Raw genomic sequence first — 20502 nt, 5'->3', positions numbered from 1 at the left:
GGTTGTTTGCTGTCCATATAACATTCAGTTTTCAGACATAGTCATAGATTTTGGTTAACATATACAAAGGTTTAATTAACGTATGTAAGTGCACACATTGATATAAATAGTGATGATTAGAAGTTATCATATATATCATTGTGCATATGGTGCACTTTTTATGAGTCAGTGAAGAAATTCACAATATTATTTATAAAGCAGTTTCAGCTCTCAGTTATGCGACACAATACTTTGGTTTCATGTATTAACCATCCACTCTCCTCACGTTTGTTTCACATTACTCTTACTAAATCAGCACTGCAGTAACAATTTCTTAAAGACTGAATTATGGGTGCCATATAATGGTAGAGATTTTCCCACTGTTCTTCCTGTATAATTCTCTAAATATTTCTAGTGTGTTCATTATTATCCAGTTTCTTCAACAATACTTTCTTTTCCCTCCAAAAACAAAACCAAACAGAATTTGTTAGTGTTTTATCTGATAACAATGTGTTTTTTAATATGTTGGCAATCAGTTCATTAACAATAGTTGGATCTATCTTGAGTTCTCAATGGCTGTTGCAATGTGTTGTAGAAATGACTAGTGAAAACAGTAGATTTGAGAAAATAAATCTTGGAAGAAGGCTGTTATCGAAAACATTATGATCCAAGCTGTACTGCTTAGTTCAATCAAATTAAGATTGACAAATCAGTCTTATCCATGTCAGACATCCCACCTTGTCAAATCTACAATACCTATATTTATGCTTTTTCAGGTATGCTTTGTACAGGGCTTCTCATATCAATTAAAAAGTTAAAGCATTTTGAGACTATTGTGAATTGTGTTCTTAATAATGTTCACAATATCATTCTAGCATTAACTACAGTTTCATTTCAGATTGTTGCTTTCACTTGTAATTATTACGTGATCACCTAAACCAAAATTTCTTTGTAAAGATGGGAGACATTACAGTACCTTACACTAGGCTTCAAGCTATCAGTATTTACTATAAGGATACCTTACTGTTTTCAGTTTATTCATTTCTTTACCAAGATTATTACATTGCAGTAGAACCAGTGTTTTCTTCTTAATCTCCTGATTACTAACCTTGACTTTTACAGTTCCATCTGTAATGATGAACTGTCTATGAGCTTGAAGAGTTGGACATCATCAGATGACTTCATTTGCAAAAATCCTTATCCTAATTTAGCTGGTGTGACCATAATCATCAGGTCTATTCATAATTATATTGATGGATACTCCTTATGTGAACTGCTCTAGTTCTTCAAATTAGCTTCAAGGTTTAAGGTTAGCTGTTCCTATTCCGTAACCATGTAATAAAGTGAATAACTCCACAGTCATATTTCAAACACATTCCATCATAACATCCTGCATGGAAAAGCAGCTACAAACTTCATATTGGAAACCATTTCATACTGCTTTGTGACAATTTCAACACTCAACCAACCTGACAACACTTAATTCACCTAACAGTTCAGCTGATATTAGTCATTCAATGAACTAATTGTGTGTATGATTTCCAAAAGCTTCTTACCATTTCTAACATATTTAGTTGAGGATATTTATAGCAGAATGCTCAGTCAATTTATGAATGTTTCGCCATTCAGCTGCATAATTTGGCTAACGAAAGATATTCAACAACAAATGTTATATGCAGCTGTTGGAATACTAAGGAAATAAAATCTTAATTTAGTGAATGTGAATTAGGATCATATGAGATGCTTTCTCAGTATCATTGACACTAGAAAAATTTTACAGTTGTATGTGATGAAATTTTATTATTTTCAGAAAAAGTTTACACGTAATAATTTCATACTCAGATTATTGGTTTCCTTTATCATTTGTTCTTAATATTAAACATTATATACAAGATTATTTACAGCATTTAAATAACTCCCACAATTAAATACTGTACTATAAATGTAGGATTAAAGATTACTTATTTGCTAGAATATTTTGATGAGAATGCAGTTATTCCCATACATTATATGACTTCCTGAATCACTTGTTCACTTTTCTTTGGATCAGCAAATGATGATGTAAAATATACATCAACATTAAAAAAGAAAGTGTACAAGTTTCTTTTACACACACACACACACACACACACACACACACACACACACACACACACACACACTTTCAGGCATTTGAAAAACAATGCAAAAGTGTTCATTGTTAATTTGACTAAGTAATATTGTACTGAGGAATAACATTTAATAAATGAATGTGATCACAGATATGACCATTAGCACTGAAGAATGCTGCCTATTCAATCAGTCTAAATCTTTGGTAGAGACACACCTCAAACTTTGCTCAAACTTTGGATTTTTTTATCACATCTTACAGAAAAGGAACATTCATTCATCCATTCAGACTATATAGTTTAGTATTCTCCTTCTGTTGAGTGCTACAAGCAATTTCCATGTAGTTGCACAATAATTTTAATTACTATAATGAAGTCTTGCTCTAATTACATCAAAAACAACATAATTTTCTACTACTGGTCCACCACTTGTCTTTATTACACTGACAACTTTTTATTGTTTATGTACAATTTGAAAGATTACTACTTTTTTCGATGCTTGAGTATCACTTGCCTAATGGCTCTGTATGTCTGTCACAGCTTTTGTTTGTATGGAAAACAATAAGCATCCTAATGCTTAAAAAATAGTCTAAATTAACTTTGTAATGAGTCAACAAGTCAACATAATAATGAATTTTGAATCATTCTTCATAAATATCACTTGCTGCAAAGAAAAAAGTATGCACATTGGGAAAACGCACAAGCAAATTGCCTTCCCCATTAAAGAACACACTGGCAGGAATCTTGCTAATGGTAAATCTTAAGTACTGTTTGCTATAGCATTTTCACTGAATTAAAAGTACAACGTGGAACATGATATTTTAACAGTCTAACATTTATAGGAAATGTTTATAGAAGACTCATCAATAAAGGTATAGCTCTAGGTGGAAATGTAAAGAGAGTACAAGAGTGAGTCCTATTTTCTTCTGAATTATGGCCAGATTAACTATAGGCATTTTGCTGTACTGAGGAAGTTTCAGTTTGCGAGTATCAACTGGAGCAGAATTAAGTAGCAGGAAGTGGAGTTTTGGAAATTTTTCATATGAAAAACATGAAATTGTTTGCTATGCAGATTAATGAAAATCTGTTTTAGGTGTAGCTGAATGCTCATGATGACATTTTCTGTTTACTGTGAAAAAAAAAATTTGGATTTTATTCACAATCTGAAGTTTCTTTTCTATCTGTCTGCATGAGATACAGTATTCTTAATATCTCACTGAGATAGTGGAGCACATTGTCAACCATAAACATGCACAGCATCTTTCTGTGGCTTTATTATTTTCCTTTCATTTAGGGCATTTATTTGCACTCACTTATCGAACAACATGTTCTGTTATTTAGCTGTCTTATAGGAAAATGATGATATAAAAGCTTTTGCACATAAATTTGTGAAGTATGTTGTCAACTTCAGAAAACTGTAGCTTTAATTTATTCCTATAATTGAGCAACTCTGTATTATTCTGCCTGAGGACACACAGAAGACAAGGAAATAAGCCAATACATTTTAGACATCCTGAAAATGTCTACTGATCAGATTAGTTTCAAGCTAGTTGCCAGATGTAAAAGTGCAGATCACAGTGTCCAATGTGCTTAAAATATGTTTTGATGATGCCGTAGAGAACTAGTTTGAGAAAGAACTCAACTTTGTTTCCTCAGCTTTTTACAGCTGATGCAAATAAGTTGATCTTTGCTTAAGTACAGTACAGATCATCTTTGAAGGCACCAAACAGTCTTTGTATTTCCAAATGAACTGGGTTAACACCAGATTTGAAGTTAGTCTACCTATGTTCCAAGTACAGTGCTTTAGAAATATTATTTCAGTTAACAGTACATCATAAAATCTGACAAGAATGTACCTCTTCCTTTGTTCTTTGTTTAATAAATTCACATAAAAATGAATTAGCTCGACACAAATAAAAATGAATATAGAGAGCTCCATGACTGGAGAGCCTCATGTCTATTTTTACATCCCATTACCTGTACACAAATCCTGCTTTGTGTACTGTTTCATATATGACTAGTATTGTTACAAAAAGAGATAAGCTGGTATGTGAGAAACATTTGTTTCAAACACATGGTTCATGTAGATATTACCCCTTTTCTACATGAATATACAAACAATGGAGGGATATAATAAATAGTAATGTATTTTAAGCAGAACTATGAGATAGCACATTGTTCTTTTGACTGTGTATAATAGATTACACACTCAGACAGTTAACTTGTTTTGAATCTCATTCAAAAAGTTTCTCAAGTCCACTGAAATGTTTCTTTTCATTTAAAATAAGGGTAAATCCCAGTTTTTTTTCAAAACAGCCTTTAGACCTCAGTCTGGCTGTTAACTTTTTGTCATAGGTGTGTGATTTCTGCCATGTTCTCCTGTGGAGCTCGCTGATTGTCAGTCTGGCTGGCTTTGTTTTGTTGTTGTTGGTAGACACTGTTCTGTAGCTGTTGTTGTTGTTGTTGTTGCTGCTGCTGCTGCTGCTGATGTTGATATGCTGCTCCTTGTTCCACTGCTGCAGTAGGTGTTGTACTAGGTGACGAACTAGGGAAAAAGCATGCACCGCTTCCATCATTCACTGGTGATGTCACATCTAGACAATCACAGCTCAAGCTCGAGTCGGACAATGTGGGGTCTCCTGCATATTTGGGAAGCAAGAGAAGACTCTCCGTAGACTTAGTGGGCTGCACATATCTATGATGGTGGCTGTGATGGTTGTGGTGTTGGCTGTCGTGGCCGTAAGAAGTCTGTGTCATCCCTTGTGCTCGCCGGTCTCCACTGCGGCCCTGCTGTGATGAGCCACCTGCCTGAAACAGGGCAATGACTTGTAATAAGCTAATAACAGCTCCCTATGTTCTTCATTCTATCTGAACTATACGTAATGCAGACAAGCAGGAAGCTTGCCAAATACAGAAAATTGAAGTACTTTAGAATCTGCTGTAATAAATAATATTGCAAATTAAGTTTTTGTTTTTAAGATAGGAATGTACATCAAGCACAGACTGAGTCTGCATGACAGATTAACAGTTAACTGCTGTGCATGTTGTTATGTTTGGGTGTGCTCTGCATTGAGGTCATCAGTATGACAAATTCGCAGTCTTGCACACTATGCAGTGTAAAAATAATCAAAGTTTTATGTCAATATTTAAATAATCATATAGATTTTGACCTAGATACAGATTGTACCTTTCTTTTATAATACATTTGTACCCTCTGCCAACCTACATTGCCCATTGTGATAGAATTCTGCCAAAAAAATCAGAGATCAGCAATTAGCTTTCAAGAGCTCTTTTATATTACGAGGGTGGTTGGAAAAGTTCTCAGAACGAAATAGGGGGAAAAAAAATTACTTACACCATTGAAACCTTTTTTATTTTTCCATGCAGTCTTCTTGTAGATTAATTCACTTGATCCAATGATGTTCCAGTGCCTTGATCTCATCTCAAAAATGATTGTCCTCCAAGCCTGCAAAATAGTTGTCAACTCCGGCTATCAATTCTTGTTTTGAAGTGAATCTTCATCCAACAAGAAAAATTTTCAGTTTTGGGAAGAGATGGAAGTCTGACAGAGTCATATCAGGTGCATAAGGTGGGTGTGGCAAAACTTCATTCCTTAGTTTGTGTAATATTGTCATGGGGGAGGCACATGTTTTTGATCCAGCGTCAAGAGTCGCAGAACCCATCTTGGAGATAATTTTTTCACTTCTAATTCTTCTGTTAAAATGTGATATACCCTTTCAGATGACATCTGAAAGCATGAGCAATTTTATGCACTTTCAATTGGCGATCCTCCACGACCATTTTGTACACTTTTGCAATGATTTCTGGAGTAGTGAAACATCTTGGCTGCATGGATCATCATCTAAGCTCTCCTGACCAAATTTAAATTCATTTATCCACTTGGCAATAGTTGAATACGTAGGAGCAGAGTCCCCAGTGTATTGTGGAAATTGGCATGAATGTCCTTTGCTTTCATACCTTCCTTCATGAAATACTTAATCCCTGCTCGAATCTTGATTTTTTTCCATCTTCACAAATCACTATGTGGTAACAGCAACAGAGCCACATCATCACCACAGCTCTCTTCCAAGAGCACTGACGTGGCACGTGTTTACCGGCAACAGTCCAATGAATATCACGTGAACAACTTGTTGCACTAGCACTGACCTCTCATGGTGATTCTGAGAACTTTTCAAACCACTCTCTTGCTTTAAATATTCTTCATAAGAATGAGTAATCATCAAGTGTAGGCAGGTTGCTCGATTGCAAATGTTATACGAGGGGCATTTGAAAGGTCCAAGCAAAAATAAAAACTACTTATGTGTTTGGGGTAAACCTTTTTTATTTTTCAACATAGTCTCCTTTTAGACTTTCAAACTTTGTCCAACACTGTTCTAATTGGTTGATCCCTTCTGAATAATAGGAATTGTCCAAGTCTGCGAAATAGCTATTAGTTGCTGCAATCATGTCCTCATGTGAATAAAATCTTTGTCCCGCCAGCCATTTCTTCAAATTGGGGAACAAACAGTAGTCCGAGGGATCCAAGTCTGGAGAATAGGGGGGACTGGAAAAGAGTTGGAATCCAATTTCCATTAATTTTGTGACCACAACTGCTGAGGTGTGTGCTGGTGCATTGTCATGATGGAAAAGGACTTTTTTGCGGTCCAATCGGAGGCGTTTTTCTTGCAGCTCGGTTTTCAGAAGGTCCAATAACGATGAATAATATTCACCTGTAATAGTTTTACCCTTTTCCAGATAGTTGATGAGGATTATCCCTTTCGAATCCCAAAAGACATTCGCCATAACCTTTCCGGCTGAAGGAATGGTCTTCGCCTTTTTTGGTGCAGATTCTCCCTTGGTAACCCATTGTTTAGATTGTTGTTTGGTCTCAGGAGTATAGTAACGTATCCATGTTTCACCCTCAGTGATGAAATGATGCTTAAAGTCCTGCAGATTCTTCCTGAACAGCTGCAAACCATTTTTGCAACACTTCACACGATTCCGTCTTTGTTCAAGTATGAGCAATTGCGGAACCCATCTTGCAAATAGGTTTCTCATTTCCAACTGTTTATGCAAAATATTATCTACCTGTTCATTTGAGATGTCCACAGCACTAGCAATCTTACGCACATTAACTCTTCTGTCATCCATCACCATATAATTGAATTTTATCAATGATTTCTGGAGTCGTAACCTTCACAGGGTGTCCAGAATGTTCAGCATCACTTGTGCCCATATGGTCACTATGAAATTTTTGAAACCACTTATAAACTGTTGTAATCAAAGGTGCAGAGTCACTGTAATGTTTGTCAAGCTTCTCTTTAGTCTCCTGAGGCGTTTTGCCTTTCATAAAGTAATATGTAATCACCACACAAAATTCTTTTTCGTCCATTTTTTGACAATCACTCAACTTGCTTGATTCACACAAATGCCAAACACAAAGAAATAGACCAATATGGCTGAAACTTGGTGCGCGTTCTTTCCAAAGATGCTAGTAAATAAACATGGTGCCATTTCTCAGACTCTGCATGGACTTTTCAAATGCCCCTTGTATAATAGTTCACATTGTTCTAAAGTATTTGCATTTTACATGCAAATCAGGACTGAATAATATCTAAGAAAACAATATAATTATATTGAATGTTTGAAGTACTTTATATTCTGGCAACTGCCTAGATAAACAATGTCAGATCAATATGATTAAATATTTACAAATAAGTACACAACATTTAACGATACTGTTTAAGTACATGCTTCATACCTTGGTGCTCTGGGTTCTGCTGTGGCCTTTCCCACTACTCTTCACAGATGTAGTGTCTAGGTAACCATAACCAAACCCATATCCACCAAAGGCTTTTGTTGTTAGGTTGTCCCAAGATTTGGCAGGTTTTGCTGGATTATAAGACGAAAAGTTAGAGTCTTGTTGCTGTGAACTTGATGGATGATGATGATGATGGTGATGGTGATGGTGATAAGAGTTAGATGTTCCTTGCTTACCAGATGCTGTTTTGGTTGAGTGATTTCGGCTTGATGTTCCCTGCTGCTGGAAAAGAAAAAAATGAGATGGAAATAAATTATTATATATTTTCTAAAACTGTCAGATTGGCACAGTTTATAGTGATATTAAATATTGTATTAATATGATAAGGACAGTTCTGACAGAATTCAGAACAGGGTTAGATGGGTTATTAAAGATGATTATTATAAAAAAGACATGCAAACATGCAAAAACACACACACAATTAACATGTAATTACAAATACAAATACCATATTAAATGATTTTCAGAGTTAAAGAAACATCACTATTAACTGGAAGGAAGGAGTATGTACTATAAGCAATTTTAGCAACAATTCAGATATGAGAAAATGTATCATGAGATTTTAAATTTACTTGTGATCTGAACATGACAGGTTGTAAAAAATGCATGTTCATAATCCATTTGTTTTGTGTGCCATATAAAAATAACTGTTGACATCTGTTAACAAACCTCTTGTGTTGGGGGATCCCAGTAAAGCGTATCTGTACTTAGAGATGTGGTATATGACGCTGCACTGCTCTCACCACCAGTAGCACCAGGTACTGTACAACTGATTTCACTTGATGTACATGAGTGTAGGCTGCACTGGCTGACCAGACCAGCTCCAAAGTTGAAATACCGATGTGAACGTTGTGGTTGGGTAACTGTAGTTGTCACAGGGGCTGGCTGTGAGCCAGAACGTCCAGTTTTTTCTTTCCATCCTGGTGACAGAAATTAAATTAACTTCTGATTTTTTCCCTACATTTGGAAATACTTCTCACAGATGTTTGAAAGCTAATTTGAAATTGATTTCAGATTATCTTTTAAACAATGAAATTAAAAGTAAACTTAATAACAATGCTGTAACTAGGAAATCAACCTTGAAAGTATTTCACAATTATATACTTCATAAGCAATTGATAAAAATTGAACACACAGAGAGAGCATCCTATTTAAGAAGCCTAATACAAAGTACACTATATTTCCAATTAAGTCAACACAATAGGAAAACTGTGCTGATATGAGGTACTGTATATGATGTAACAAACAGAGATACTGAAAGACAAAGAAATGTCTTGCTTTAAGAGCAATGCAATTACTTCTGGAGCAAAGGGAAACAATGAATGGATTTGAAATTTATGAAAAGTGATACTGGTGATGGTCAGAATAGAAGTTAATTTGTGGAGTTCAGTAGTTTACAAAATGATTTTCAGGAAAGGTAATGGAATGTTACAAAGAGAACTGGTGAAGGCAACATAAAAATAGTAACAGTATGGAATTAGAGCTGTGTCACAGACATCTACTGCCTCCACATTTATCACAGGTGTAAAACACACATACACTATAGTGTCTGAGTAACCAGTGAATGAATAAAACCTTGATTCATAAGCAACAGAGCAAATAACCACTTTGAGTATCCCTCTTCTACCAGGGTGTGAGATATCTTGTACACTGATGTTACTGAATACTTCTAGCTCCCATTATTTTTCTGTTTTACCCTTGACTAGACCATCCCCATTTTTATATGAATGTAATATTTGCTAACATTTAACAAATAGACAATAATTACAACCACTTCTGAATTTCATTGTAGCCAGCTGCACTATACAATAGAATATTTATTCGTGATAAGCTGCATCACTGAAAGACAGGAATGAGGCTGATCTTGCATGATGGTAGCTGCATTTTTTATGACTCTGGTCAGCAACAAATTGTTCATAAACTCCATAGTTCAGAAGTATCACTTATGTGATTTCTGGTTGCCAGCTGTGTATGCCTTTATTGAACAACAAAGATTTATTCTTTATATAGACTTCTCATCATAAATAACATGCTGAGAGCATATTTTTTCAATTTTGAGACATGTTGATTCACATGTATTTGTCACATGAAAAGATAAGAAAAGACTTGCATATATACACAAAGAAAGAAAAATAACAAATTCAAAATGAGAGTTTCAGAAAGGGAACTGACACATCACAAAAACTGCATATGAAGTTATTACAAATGTCATAAATATATACACATGGGACAGTTCAATGAGAAACATAGAGATACACTCTACCTTGTGGTCAATTCCAAAATCAAACAATTTAAGGTATTTATTTTCACTGTCATTTACAAGTGTTTATTTGCTGAATTATCATCCACTGAAGCTCAGTTCTGGAGATGCAGTTCTGGAATGGCATTCAGCCAAATGACAGTCAGTCTAAATCCAGACACTCAAAACATTTTTATTTTCAGTATTTCAGGAGGTAGCATAAAGTTTTTAGCCATGAGACTATGTGCAGAAATTCATGTTTGAACGTGAAACTTGTATATGGTTAGGGCTCTTCCACAGAACTCAACTTCACACTATTAGTTGATCTGCCCAAACCCCTCCCCCCTCCCAAACCAACTCCTTACTTCATCTGCTGTCTGTTGTCCTGAATCAGAGATGCAAGGAGATACTTAGGATGTACGAGGGCAGTTCAATAAGTAATGCAACACATTTTTTTTCTGAAACAGGGGTTGTTTTATTCAGCATTGAAATACACCAGGTTATTCCCCAATCTTTTAGCTACACAACACTATTTTTCAACGTAATCTCCATTCAATGCTACGGTCTTACGCCACCTTGAAATGAGGGCCTGTATGCCTGCACGGTACCATTCCACTGGTCGATGTCGGAGCCAACGTCGTACTGCATCAATAACTTCTTCATCATCCGCGTAGTGCCTCCCACGGATTGCGTCCTTCATTGGGCCAAACATATGGAAATCCGACGGTGTGAGATCGGGGCTGTAGGGTGCATGAGGAAGCACTGAAGTTTTGTGAGCTCCTCTCGGGTGCGAAGACTTGTGTGAGGTCTTGCGTTGTCATGAAGAAGGAGAAGTTCGTTCAGATTTTTGTGCCTACGAACACGCTGAAGTCGTTTCTTCAATTTCTGAAGAGTAGCACAATACACTTCAGAGTTGATCGTTTGACCATGGGGAAGGACATCGAACAGAATAACCCCTTCAGCATCCCAGAAGACTGTAACCATGACTTTACCGGCTGAGGGTGTGGCTTTAAACTTTTTCTTGGTAGGGGAGTGGGTGTGGCGCCACTCCATTGATTGCCGTTTTGTTTCAGGTTCGAAGTGATGAACCCATGTTTCATCGCCTGTAACAATCTTGGACAAGAAATTGTCACCCTCAGCCACATGACGAGAAAGCAATTCCGCACAGATGGTTCTCCTCTGCTCTTTATGGTGTTCGGTTAGACAACGAGGGACCCAGTGGGAACAAACCTTTGAATATCCCAACTGGTGAACAATTGTGACAGCACTACCAACAGAGATGTCAAGTTGACCACTGAGTTGTTTGCTGGTGATCCGTCGATCATCTCGAACGAGTGTGTTCGCACGCTCCGCCATTGCAGGAGTCACAGCTGTGCACGGCACGCGGGAGATCAGACAGTCTTGCTTGACCTTGCGGCGATGATGACACACGCTTTGCCCAACGACTCACTGTGCTTTTGTCCACTGCCAGATCACCGTAGACATTCTGCAAGCGCCTATGAATATCTGAGATGCCCTGGTTTTCCGCCAAAAGAAACTCGATCACTGCTCGTTGTTTGCAATGCACATCCATTACAGACGCCATTTTAACAGCTCCGTACAGCGCTGCCACCTGTTGGAAGTCAATGAAACTATACGAGATGAAGCAGGAATGTTTGAAAATATTCCACAAGAAATTTCCGGTTTTTTCAACTAAAATTGGCCGAGAAAAAAAATGTGTTGCATTACTTATTGAACTGCCCTCGTATTTGTCACTGTCATGCAATAAAGGCATGCATGAAATGTGTCACACAGAGTTCAGAGGCCACTGAAAAATGTCATCAAAAGTATCTCATGCAATGTAACAGGGAACAAGACCCACATTGTGCCTCTATAATCATAGAAGCTCTGAGAAGTTTCATTACACATACTTTACCAGCAATCACTGATTTCAGGTTGCCCTCCATGGGGTGGGTGCACACAATGACTGTGGTTATATTGGGTTAGATAGAGCAGCAATCAGTCATAGAATCAAGTTGCATTAATATGGCATTTAAAGTCACAACGCAGATCAGATTTCAACCTGTGCCAGGTCATTATCAATGCAGTGCGGAACTGCTACAATTCTGCACTGCATTGATAATGACCTGACACAGGTCGAAATCTGATCTGCATTGCGACTATAAATGTCATATTAAAGCAACTTAATTCTATGACTGACTGCTGCTCTATCTAACCCAATCACTGAGTTATTACACTCTGATAAAGCTTGTAATTCTATGTTATATAGAGCATATTATGGAAGCTTACAAGTAATTCTTTGCATTACAGTTTTATAGGTTTTTGACTGACTACATTGATAGAAAAGTCTTGTACATACTGTGAAACAAAAGATACATCAACAATATCATTGCCAATTTCATATCAGTTGTAAACATATTAGGACTCAGTGGCAGTATAAAGATATTATGTGGACATGAAACTAATCCATCTAAAATCAACATCTGTGGAATGCAAAATTTGCTGTGGATGGTACTTCTAAGTAACATACCAGTATATGGTTGTTTCCCCAATCTATTGTCATATTATGTAACAAGGAGAAAATGATTACTTATGTTTATTATGTGTATAATCTAGTAATTGTAGTTCTTACATTATGATATCATCTAACATATAACAATGTACCTTTAGACTCAGGAACAGACTTTGAACTGCTCTTACTGCTATGCCCATTGTTTCTATGCTCTTTGTGATGCCTAGATCTTCTTCTTGATGATGGCACACAGTGAGGATCACAGCAAGGGCTGGCAAGATCATAAGCTTCAAGACTTGAGCTATCCTGGTTGCTTGCTTGCATGCATGGATTACACAGATGATGGGATGAATGATGAGTCTGTTGTTGAGCCTGTTGCTGCTGCTGTTGATGTTGTTGTTGTTGTTGCTGCTGCTGCTGTTGCTGTTGTTGTTGTTGTTGCTGCTGCTGCTGCTGTTCCTGACCTTTGCTTGATGACTTCGATGCTTTGGTGCTGCCACCTGAACATTTAATACATATTTACATTAAAATAAAACATGAATGAATTACTGAAAGATTACTGGTGTGGAGAAAATAATTTCAATGTAAACAATGAAATTTTTGTAAAAACTTCCTAGTATGCACGAAGTAATTTCATAATCTTCTTCTAGAAAAACTATCTGGTCTCAATATCACAAGTACAGCTAAGCTCCATAGGAATGTAATATATGATATAAAATTTGAGCTATGATTCAGTTGCACCAAAACTATGGAAAAAATCTTGCATCGACAAAAATGAGAGCATAACTGTTTTAATAAATTGTAACAGAGACAATGAACCAGAGAAATTATTGAAATATCAGAGTTTTCTCAATGTTTTCTTGCTGTATTTATTATTTTAACAACACCTGTGACAGAAGAACAATGCCTGTACACCCAGCTTTTGTTGCAAACACTTATAATGTCTTAATGATCCATATGATTTCAATTAGCAATCCATAGGATCCCAGTTGTGCAGTTGTAGAAACTCAATTTCTGTCAATCATTCCAGCCATGAGTGAGCCAAGTGGGAGATGAGCAGAAGATATAAACAAAGACATCAATGAAAGAAATGGAGTTGCTGCAGTTGCACACCTGATTTTTTTTCCAATCTCCAAATTGATTTTCTGTATTTCCACGTGATTTTTTGTGCTAGATCTGAAGATGATCAGTTTGCCCAAAATCAGTCATGTGAAAATAAACAAAAGTGATCTGGAGACTGATTTTGGACAGTTCTCTGTACCCAGTCCTTTGAAAAATGCCCCACCAAATTCCTGCCCCATTGTTACCTAATCTGAGCCTGTGCTCCATCTCTTCCTCGTTTGCTTATAATATATTACAGGGTAGATTAAATCTCATAGGATATGTGCTATTGAAATTCCATTTCCAGCTAACCTATCCTTTTAGCCAAGTGATGTGTGGTGCAGAGACACATGCAACAGACAACAGTATGTGCTTCATATCAGTCAGCTATAGGTGAGTGGTTGCCTTTCCTTTATCTTACATATTATTTCATCCAGGTATTTTCATTATTGTTAACCTCAGTGGCATAGTGAGGGTGGGAGGGAGCAAGAGGGGCTGTTATGTCCTGGGCCCACTTGCAGAGGGGCACCAAATGGCCAATTGGGCATCAGGACAAACAAGATTTTCTGGAAAATATACTACTTTTAGAGTAAATTCTATATATTATATTACTATATGTGTTTCTGGGTGGGGGGAAGGGGTGCCAATGAAGTGTAGTGTCATATCCTGGACGCCAACGTCGAGGGGGGCACGTTAATAAAGTGTCGTACCCCAGGTGTCAGTTATATTCACTACACCACTAGTTAACCTATCCTTTTGATATTCATTTGGATTTATTTTAAGTATTTCTCTGCCACCAATTCCAGTATTTAGTCACCTATTAATATGTAATACTTTACTTTCCAGAAGTGATTTCTCACTGGGGCTTAGTTTACTGTTGGCACTATGACATCTACATCTCTCAGGGGCTAGTATGAGCAGGTTGGGAGCCTTATGAGCTACTTGCATCTGAAATACATAGACCTAATTTAAAAGAAAGCCTTCAGCACATTCCACACAAGATTAATATACAATTGGTTTAAAAATAATGCAGTACATGATCAATGCTACAGAAACTGAACAAAATTCTACAAATACAAACAGATTTATCCAACTTCTGTCAGTCATAGAAGGGAAGAAAGTCCCTTTGTGTTTTTCTACCAATTCATCAGAAAGGAAGCTGGAATGATTTGACATTCAAAGCAGTGCTGAGCTCTTCCCCTAAAGGTTTTCAGTTCATTATAATCTTCATCATCATCTTCCTTTCAAGGACTGGGCTGTTTCCTGTTACAAACTCACAAACAAAATCACTCCCTTTGAGGTCTTCCAATATCTCTTTTCCCATTCAGCATATAGTTCAGGATCTTTGGAGAATTCTGTTACCTAGCATTCTCAGAAGTTGTTGTCTCCAATCTTCATGATGTTTTTAATATTTTTTCAGTCATGTTGAAAATATGTACTTCTGTTCTAATATCTTCATTTGTAATTGAGTTTTTTCTTGTGAACCTCTTCGTCCAGAATAACACAGGAACCACCGTCACTAAATAAGACTTGTCCTATAACTGAGTCATCCAAAACAATTTTGGATCTGACTGGATATTTTCCTTTGAGAGCCATTACTTTCATTTCATTAGTAGAAATTTTAAAGGGTATTTACTGCATATTTCATTTGGCTAGCATACTGATCTTTGGAGGGGTTTTTGCAAGGAGGCATCCCCTGGGAGGGATCATCAAATCTGAGTGAATATTTGGTTTTCATTGAACCTAGATTTCACATGTTAAACATGAATAAGAAACAACTCAGCAAATATTTTGAACAGTGATGATGAATGTCATCTTACCTGGTCCAGCTGCAGCCACACCATTTGTCTGATGGTAACCTTTTGATGAACCATGCCTGACTGGCAATTGGTCTGATGTCTTATGATGATGATGTGACTGATGATGATGGTGGTGATGGTGATGATGATGACTGTGGTTGTGGTGGTGTCCAGAAATGGAACGTTGATGTGGACTAGGCACAGGACCAGGCCAGCTCACAAGGTATTCCCCACTACTACTTGTTGATGGCTGCTGTAGCATGTATGCTCGGTAACGGGGATCCAAGTACTGATATGCCATCATGAGTTGTTGTGTCTGTGGCTGCTGCTGCACCTGATTTGGTTGGAGAAGTACATACTTAGTAATATTCACAGTGAATTTTGTTTAGAAGCGAAATAACCTCCAATTGTGTATTTTATTAGTCAAGTATCACTCTTATTTGTGTTACATAGAAATACTTTATTAACTCTATGAATGACTTTCACTTGTAGTCAGGTAGAAACATCCAATGTGATATTAATTGAAGTAACAAAATCAATTTAAATGCGTGTAAGGTCAACAATAGAATGAGTCTTTAGAATGGCATCAAGCTGTAACTTTTCAAATTTTACAATATAAGAATAACACTATAAGTAACAATGAAACTAGGAAGTAATGAGAACTACTTATACTTTATGTGTATTCCACATAGTCACAAAAAGTAAAGGTCTGTAATTAGTAGCACTACAATAAATCTGTATGAAGCATTTAACATGGACTTTGGAAGATACTTGTACATATCATGGTTTTCATTGTGGTGGTGGTGGTGGTCTTCAGTCCAAAGACTGGTTCACTGCTGCTCTCCATGCTAGTCCATCTTGTATAAGCCTCTTCAACCCTGAACAACAACTGCAATCTACACACAACTGAACCAGCCTACTGTATTCAGACCTTGGTCTGTCTCTAAATTCTTCCCCCTCTCCCCCCTCTCCACCACCACTTCCCACCATTAATGAACAAACTATTCTTTGATGCCCAATCACTTATTTTAGTGGAGTTGTGCCATAAATTCTTTTTTCCCCAAATTCAGTTCAGCACCTCATCATTAGTTATTTGATATACCCCTCTAGTCTTTGGCATTTTTCTATAGCACCACATTTCAAAAGCTTGTATTCTCTTCTTGTCTGAACCATGTACCGTCCACACTTCACTTCTGTACAAGGCTACATGTTGTACAAACACCTTCATAAAAGACTTCCTAACACTTAAATTTATATTAAATGTTAACAAATTCAGAAATGTTTTTCCTTGCCATTGCCAGTCTGTATTTTATATCTTTCGTACTTTGGCCACCATTAGTTACTGTGCTGCTCAAATATCAAAACTCATGTACTACTTTTGGCATCTCATTTCTTAATCTGATTCCCTCAGCATCACCCAACTTAATTCATTTCATTAACCTCGTTTTACTTTTGTTGATATTCACCTTTTAACCCCATTTCAAGACTCTATGCATTCCATTCCAGTCTTCTTCCAACTTCTTTGCTGTGTCTAACAGAACTACAGTGTCATTGGCAAACCTCAAAATTATTTTTTCTTCCCCATGAATTTCAATTCCCTTTCCCACTTTCTCCTTAGTTTCCTTTACTGCTTGCTCAGTGTACAGAATGAGATAACATTGGGGATAAGCCACAATCTTGACTCACTCCCTTCTCAACTTCTGATGTCTTATGTATCCAAAGTGAACGAGTGACAATAATTATATGTAAGACACTTGCTGCAAAAAAAGGAGACCCCACTTCCCCCCCCCCCTCCCTCCCTCAATCCTTCTCCCTATACACCATCATGTTCTCATCTCCCCCCCCCCCCCCCCACACACACACATACTGTTTATCACCTGTGACTTTATTTGTCTCATTCAAAGCTTCATTTGACACTAAAATTTTGCATAAAACCTAAATTTTCTTCTTACAGAACAGAGTAGAAGCTGCCAATAGGCACAAACAGACAAAGGATTTCTTGTGGGAGATGGTAGAGTTTAGAGAAAACTTCAGTAATTGCTAGAATGTGCAAGATAGGATGTTGCAGTCAGCAAGAGGCAGATGGGCAGATTTTAAGTAATAAATAAATAAAATTGTGAGATGTGGTTCTAGTGGAAATCAAATATTTATTCAGAACTTTAACACAATGATAAAAACATATGAAACAGAATGAGGGGGACACAATAAAATAAACTTACACATAAGAAGATAGTACTTTTCTTCTGTTGAACCTGAGGTAGATGTAGAAGTAAATAAAAAATTGGTTCATATTTTCATATGAATATACACTCCTGGAAATGGAAAAAAGAACACATTGACACCGGTGTGTCAGACCCACCATACTTGCTCCGGACACTGCGAGAGGGCTGTACAAGCAATGATCACACGCACGGCACAGCGGACACACCAGGAACCGCGGTGTTGGCCGTCGAATGGCGCTAGCTGCGCAGCATTTGTGCACCGCCGCCGTCAGTGTCAGCCAGTTTGCCGTGGCATATGGAGCTCCATCGCAGTCTTTAACACTGGTAGCATGCCGCGACAGCGTGGACGTGAACCGTATGTGCGGTTGACGGACTTTGAGCGAGGGCGTATAGTGGGCATGCGGGAGGCCGGGTGGACGTACCGCCGAATTGCTCAACACGTGGGGCATGAGGTCTCCACAGTACATCGATGTTGTCGCCAGTGGTCGGTGGAAGGTGCACGTGCCCGTCGACCTGGGACCGGACCGCAGCGACGCACGGATGCACGCCAAGACCGTAGGATCCTACGCAGTGCCGTAGGGAACCGCACCGCCACTTCCCAGCAAATTAGGGACACTGTTGCTCCTGGGGTATCGGCGAGGACCATTCGCAACCGTCTCCATGAAGCTGGGCTACGGTCCCGCACACCGTTAGGCCGTCTTCCGCTCACGCCCCAACATCGTGCAGCCCGCCTCCAGTGGTGTCGCGACAGGCGTGAATGGAGGGACGAATGGAGACGTGTCGTCTTCAGCGATGAGAGTCGCTTCTGCCTTGGTGCCAATGATGGTCGTATGCGTGTTTGACGCCGTGCAGTTGAGCACCACAATCAGGACTGCATACGACCGAGGCACACAGGGCCAACACCCGGCATCATGGTGTGGGGAGCGATCTCCTACACTGGCCGTACACCACTGGTGATCGTCGAGGGGACACTGAATAGTGCACGGTACATCCAAACCGTCATCGAACCCATCGTTCTACCATTCCTAGACCGGCAAGGGAACTTGCTGTTCCAACAGGACAATGCACGTCCGCATGTATCCCGTGCCACCCAACGTGCTCTAGAAGGTGTAAGTCAACTACCCTGGCCAGCAAGATCTCCGGATCTGTCCCCCATTGAGCATGTTTGGGACTGGATGAAGCGTCGTCTCACGCGGTCTGCACGTCCAGCATGAACGCTGGTCCAACTGAGGCGCCAGGTGGAAATGGCATGGCAAGCCGTTCCACAGGACTACATCCAGCATCTCTACGATCGTCTCCATGGGAGAATAGCAGCCTGCATTGCTGCGAAAGGTGGATATACACTGTACTAGTGCCGACATTGTGCATGCTCTGTTGCCTGTGCCTATGTGCCTGTGGTTCTGTCAGTGTGATCATGTGATGTATCTGACTCCAGGAATGTGTCAATAAAGTTTCCCCTTCCTGGGACAATGAATTCATGGTGTTCTTATTTCAATTTCCAGGAGTGTATTTATTTAGTGAGGTAAGTAAAGACCTTAATTGGCTTTGAAATTTAGAGTTTATCATCAAATACTTTGCATATTTTATTTCACTTCTCTTTACAGAATAAACTACTTCATATTTCTCTTCTAAAAGCATAAAAGAAAGAAAATACTCCAGACTCTATCCTCTTACAACCAATAATACAATAATAAAATAAAAATACATTTTTGGGTTATCTCTGCTCAATTCCTTTTATGCATAAGTACATCTGTGTCTTCATCTATGCTCTGCAAGCATCCTTTCCTGTTCACTTTACGAACGGCATTTGGGAATAATGATTGCTGGTAAAGCTCCATATGACAACTAATGTCTCTAGTTTTGTAATAAAACCATTTTGTGAGACATATGTGGGAGGAAGTTGTATATATGTTGTCTGACTCTTCTTGGAACATAAGGTCTCAGAATTTCAACCTCTCCATGACACACAACACTCTCTTGTGGCATCTCTCCATGACAAAACACATTGTTCTGTCACTTCTTTTAATCCTACTTGTTAAGGGTCCCAGATGATGAACAGTACTGAATAATCAGTCAAATGATGTTTTGTAAGCTACTCTTTTTTCATTAATTACATTTCTTTAAGATCTTCCAAATAATTCTCAATACACCATCTGCTTTTCCTGCTGTTTATTGTACATGGTCAATCCACTTTAGGTTGCTCCAGATAGTTGCTCCTAGGTATTTTGTGGCAGTTACTGTATCCATTGATTTTTCGCCTATAACGTGATCAAACAGTAGTGGAACCTCTTTGCCCATTTAGGTGTAATACTTTACATTTATTTACATTTAGGGTCGACTACCAGACCCTGTGCATCGTTAATCATCTGTAGGTCTGCATGTATTTCACTACATTCTTTTGGTATTGCAGTCTTTCTGTAATACAACATCAGTGTCTGCAAACACCTTATGGAGCTTTCAAAATTATCCACAAGGTCATTAACATAAAGTCTGGTCTTATTCTTTGTTAGATCATATTTTGTCGACTAAATGACAGTGTGGAATAGTTTCGAATGTCTTGTGGAAATCAAGGAACATGGCATCAACTGAGCACCTTCATCTATGGCACTCTTGATCTTGTGGACGATCAGTGTGAGCTGAATTTTGCAAAGTCTCGGTATATAAAATCCATGTTAATTTTGCTCTTGATCTCATGGACAAACAGTGTGAGCTGACTTTACA

At 38.1% G+C, this 20502-nt stretch overlaps 1 protein-coding gene across 8 annotated transcripts in view; it reads right to left on the bottom strand.

Annotated features, from left to right (window-relative positions):
* Positions 1 to 1751: 1751 nt before the first annotated feature.
* Positions 1752 to 20502, bottom strand: part of LOC126178950 (AF4/FMR2 family member lilli-like) — a 483718-nt gene continuing 464967 nt past the window's right edge. For 4 of the 8 annotated variants that reach the window (XM_049924571.1, XM_049924573.1, XM_049924577.1 and 1 more), the window contains 5 exons: positions 15581 to 15893; positions 12812 to 13159; positions 8578 to 8828; positions 7849 to 8130; positions 1752 to 4895 (listed from right to left, as the gene is read on the bottom strand). In XM_049924571.1, the coding sequence (XP_049780528.1) occupies positions 4437 to 4895; positions 7849 to 8130; positions 8578 to 8828; positions 12812 to 13159; positions 15581 to 15893 (1653 nt within the window). In that variant the 3' untranslated portion in view covers positions 1752 to 4436. The remainder of the gene's footprint in view (positions 4896 to 7848; positions 8131 to 8577; positions 8829 to 12811; positions 13160 to 15580; positions 15894 to 20502) is intronic. The other 4 variants (XM_049924574.1, XM_049924575.1, XM_049924572.1 and 1 more) reach the window with 4 other exon arrangements.

Source organism: Schistocerca cancellata, chromosome 1, assembly GCF_023864275.1.
Source record: "Schistocerca cancellata isolate TAMUIC-IGC-003103 chromosome 1, iqSchCanc2.1, whole genome shotgun sequence".
Lineage (NCBI taxonomy): Eukaryota > Metazoa > Arthropoda > Insecta > Orthoptera > Acrididae > Schistocerca > Schistocerca cancellata.
This window is presented reverse-complemented; position numbering and strand designations above follow the sequence as displayed.